We start from the raw sequence: 3,424 nt of genomic DNA, 5'->3' as shown, positions 1-3,424 counted from the left end.
CAATAATTTTAAAATCATCTCTTCAGGATCTGTTTTCTTGGTCAGTTGTTTCTCCAATGAGATATTTCACATTTTCTTTTAGTTTTTCATTTTTTTTGGTCTTGTTTTATTATTTCTTGATTTCTCACAAAGTCATCAGTTTCCCTTAGCTCCATTCTACAATTGAAGGAGTTGTTTCCTTCAGAGAGCTTTCTTATCTTTTTTCTATCTGGACAATTCTGCCTTTAAGGTATTCTTCTCTACATTGACCTTATGAATGGCTTTTTTCCCCATTTGACCTAAACTAGCTTTTAACATGTTGTTTTCTTCAGTAATTTTTAATATCTCCTTCACCAAGCCGATGACTTGGTTTTCATGATTTTCCTGTATTGCTCACATTTTTTCTTCCCAAATTTTCCTCCTACTTCTCTTACTTGATTTTCAAAAATATTTTTTTAGCTCTTCCATAGCCTGAGAGCAATACCTATTTTTCTTGGAGGCTTTGGAAACAGAAGCTTTGACTTTGTCATCTTCTGAGTGTGTGTTTTGATCCTCTTTTGGACCAAAGTAATTATCTATGATTATATTCTTTTTTTTCCTATTTACTCATTTCCCCAGCCTCTGACCTGGTTTTAATATAATCCCCAAACTTTTGAGTGTTTTTGGGACTCTCCTGCCCTGGACCTCAATTTCTTCCAGATCTTATGATAGACTTTGACTGCTCTCCTGGCCTATACTCTCTGGTCTATGGATGACTACAAGCACTCCCCTCTGCCCTGGAACTGTGAGGAGGGTCCCTGCTCTGCTATGAAAATAGTGACCCCAGACTGGGACCAGGATCTGAACAACAGAGCAAAGACAGACAAAGCCACAGAGTCCTGTCCCAGGGATAGCAGAAATCTTGACAGTTTTTGCCTATCCCCTTACCATACATGAGCTGAGTGTTCTGGAAGCAGCTGCTGGGTGGCTCCCTGATGGTTAGCTCCACAGGCCTGCTTCCATTTCCTGGGTCTGGGTCTGTGTTGAGGTCTGAGCTGCACTGGACTCTATGCTCCCTCTGGCAGAGTTTTCCCACTTACTTTCCAAGTTGTCCTTGTCGATCCCTGGGCTGGGAGGTCTGGAAATCAAGGCAAATGGGATCAAGTGACTTGCCCAAGGTCAAACAGTTAGGCAATTATTAAGTGTCTGAGGCTACATTTGAACTCAGGTACTCCTGACTCCAGGGTCGGTGCTCTGTCCACTGTGCCATCTAACTTCCTTGAGAACACTTATTTTCCAAGAAAATAGGAACTATTATCTAACATTGCTATCCTCCCCTAAGCTAATTTGATTCTTTTTAGTTTTCCCTTCTTTTTTCAGTTAATTGATGCTAGTAAGATATTGATATTTTGGTTTGTGGTATTTTTCCATGTGCCATTACACTCATAAGGAAGAATCAATAATACAGCAAGAGTAAATTTAAAATTCTTACACTCTAGTTATTTTAATTGCTTATATAAATTCAGAAAAGGTGAGGTTTATCTTATCTTTAGTTTATCAGAAAAAAGACCTCAAGACTTTAGTTATAAGCACAATATGAATGAGTCAACTGTAGCTAATTAAAATTGAATCATTTTAGGTTGTATTAAGTTAAACATGTTTTCACTCCTTCTCAAAGGAGTCAAAAGATATATTGAACTTTCTAATAGTTCTTATAGAGTGTTTCACCAACTGTTTAACACAAATTATGAGAGAACAATAACAAAAAAGAAGAACTTTTAGAGGTGGATGCCTAGAATTGGTAGAATTCTCCTATTAAAAAGTTTGTAAAAACAGCATTTTTTTAACACAGAAAGAATAGACCTAGGGAGGAGGTATCATTTTTCTTCAAATACTAAGAAAAGAGGTTAGGAGATAGAAGGATTAGATTTACTCTTTGCTGCTCTAGAAGAAATTACAGAGATCAATGCATAGAATTTACATAATGGAGTGGGAGATTTCAGTTTAATATATAGAAGCATTTTCCACCAGAGCTGTTCAATGATGGAAAGTATCCCTTGGGTTATTTTACTCTTTTCACTGGAGATGTAAATGACATGTCAAGACAGTTGAAGGTTTCACTAGAAACACTTAAGGTTTTTCCAAAACTGCTGCTTTGATTATTTAGGTTATATCTTTACATTTTATATATCTTGATCCCTTTATAAAGAAGCAGAGACAACATGAGTCAAACCAACAAGACCTGGGTGACAGAATTCTTCCTATTGGGACTTTCTGATGATCCTCAGACACAGCTGCTACTCTTTGTATTGTTCCTGGCAGTCTACGTGGGTACCATACTAGGAAACCTGCTCCTCACATCTTTGGTTCTGCTTGACTCACAGCTCCATACACCCATGTATTTTTTCCTATGCAATCTTTCTCTGGCTGACCTCTGCTTCTCAACTACCATTGTACCCCAAACTTTAATCCACATGTTATCTAGAAAAAAATTAATTTCTTTCACAGGCTGTGCATTTCAACTTCTTCTCATCCTGTTTTTTGGCTGTACACAGTGTTCCCTGCTAGCTGTGATGTCTTATGATCGGTACTTGGCAATCTGTGACCCCATGCACTACCCCCTTATTATGACATGGAGGGTGTGTAGCATCTTGGCTTTAGCATGCTGGTCCAGTGGTGTTTTAGTATCAATGGTGGACACTACATTCACATTACGCCTCCCTTATCAAGGAGACAATAGAATTGCTCATTTTATTTGTGAACCTCCAGCCCTTCTAGTGGTGGCATCTACAGACACACATAGCTCAGAGATGGCCATTTTCCTTATGGGTGTGGTAATTCTTCTTGCACCTGTGTCTCTGATTATGATCTCATATGTGTGTATTATAGTGTCTGTAGTCAAGATGAAGACAGCCTCAGGGAGACTCAAGGCATTCTCTACCTGTGGCTCCCATCTCATTGTGGTTATTATTTTTTATGGATCAGCAATTATTAACTACATGACACCTAGGTCTGCCAAGGAACTAGGGAAGATGGTATCTGTGTTCTATGCAGTCATAAATCCTATGCTCAACCCTCTCATATATAGTCTGAGGAATAAGGATGTAAAGAGGGCGTTCAGAAATGCTGCCAATAGGAAACTATTCAGTAGTACTTGACACTTCCATTTGTCATTGAATTTGATTTTATATTATACTTCTAAATCTTTTGTATAGCTCAATAGGAAGAATTAATATCATGACAAATTACTTGCTATGAAAGAATGTTTATATTACTATATGATTATATAAAGATTGGTTTTATATCATACCCTTGTAATATCTCTGATTAGTAAGGTGAGAGGTGATAAATTAATCCCTCTAGAAGAACTAGGTAGAATTATAATAACTTGATTAACTCTATAATAATTTGATCAACACTAATTAACATGGCATTATCATAACATTGAATATCCTGCATGAGAATT

At 37.3% G+C, this 3,424-nt stretch overlaps 1 protein-coding gene across 1 annotated transcript; it reads left to right on the top strand.

The window, feature by feature from the left end:
* The first annotated feature begins 2,180 nt into the window (after nucleotides 1-2,180).
* Nucleotides 2,181-3,116, top strand: LOC141496380 (olfactory receptor 2D2-like). Its single transcript, XM_074198940.1, has one exon. The coding sequence runs from the start codon at nucleotides 2,181-2,183 to the stop codon at nucleotides 3,114-3,116; it is 936 nt and encodes a 311-aa protein (XP_074055041.1).
* Nucleotides 3,117-3,424: the final 308 nt, after the last annotated feature.

Source organism: Macrotis lagotis, chromosome 1 (genome assembly GCF_037893015.1).
Source record: "Macrotis lagotis isolate mMagLag1 chromosome 1, bilby.v1.9.chrom.fasta, whole genome shotgun sequence".
Classification (NCBI taxonomy): Eukaryota; Metazoa; Chordata; class Mammalia; order Peramelemorphia; family Peramelidae; genus Macrotis; species Macrotis lagotis.
The sequence above is the reverse complement of the archived record's forward strand: the minus strand, read 5'-3'. Positions and strand labels throughout refer to the sequence as shown.

Excerpts from the sequence above, each read along its gene's own strand:
- LOC141496380 (XM_074198940.1), top strand. The coding sequence starts at position 2,181 with ATGAGTCAAACCAACAAGACCTGGGTGACAGAATTCTTCCTATTGGGA.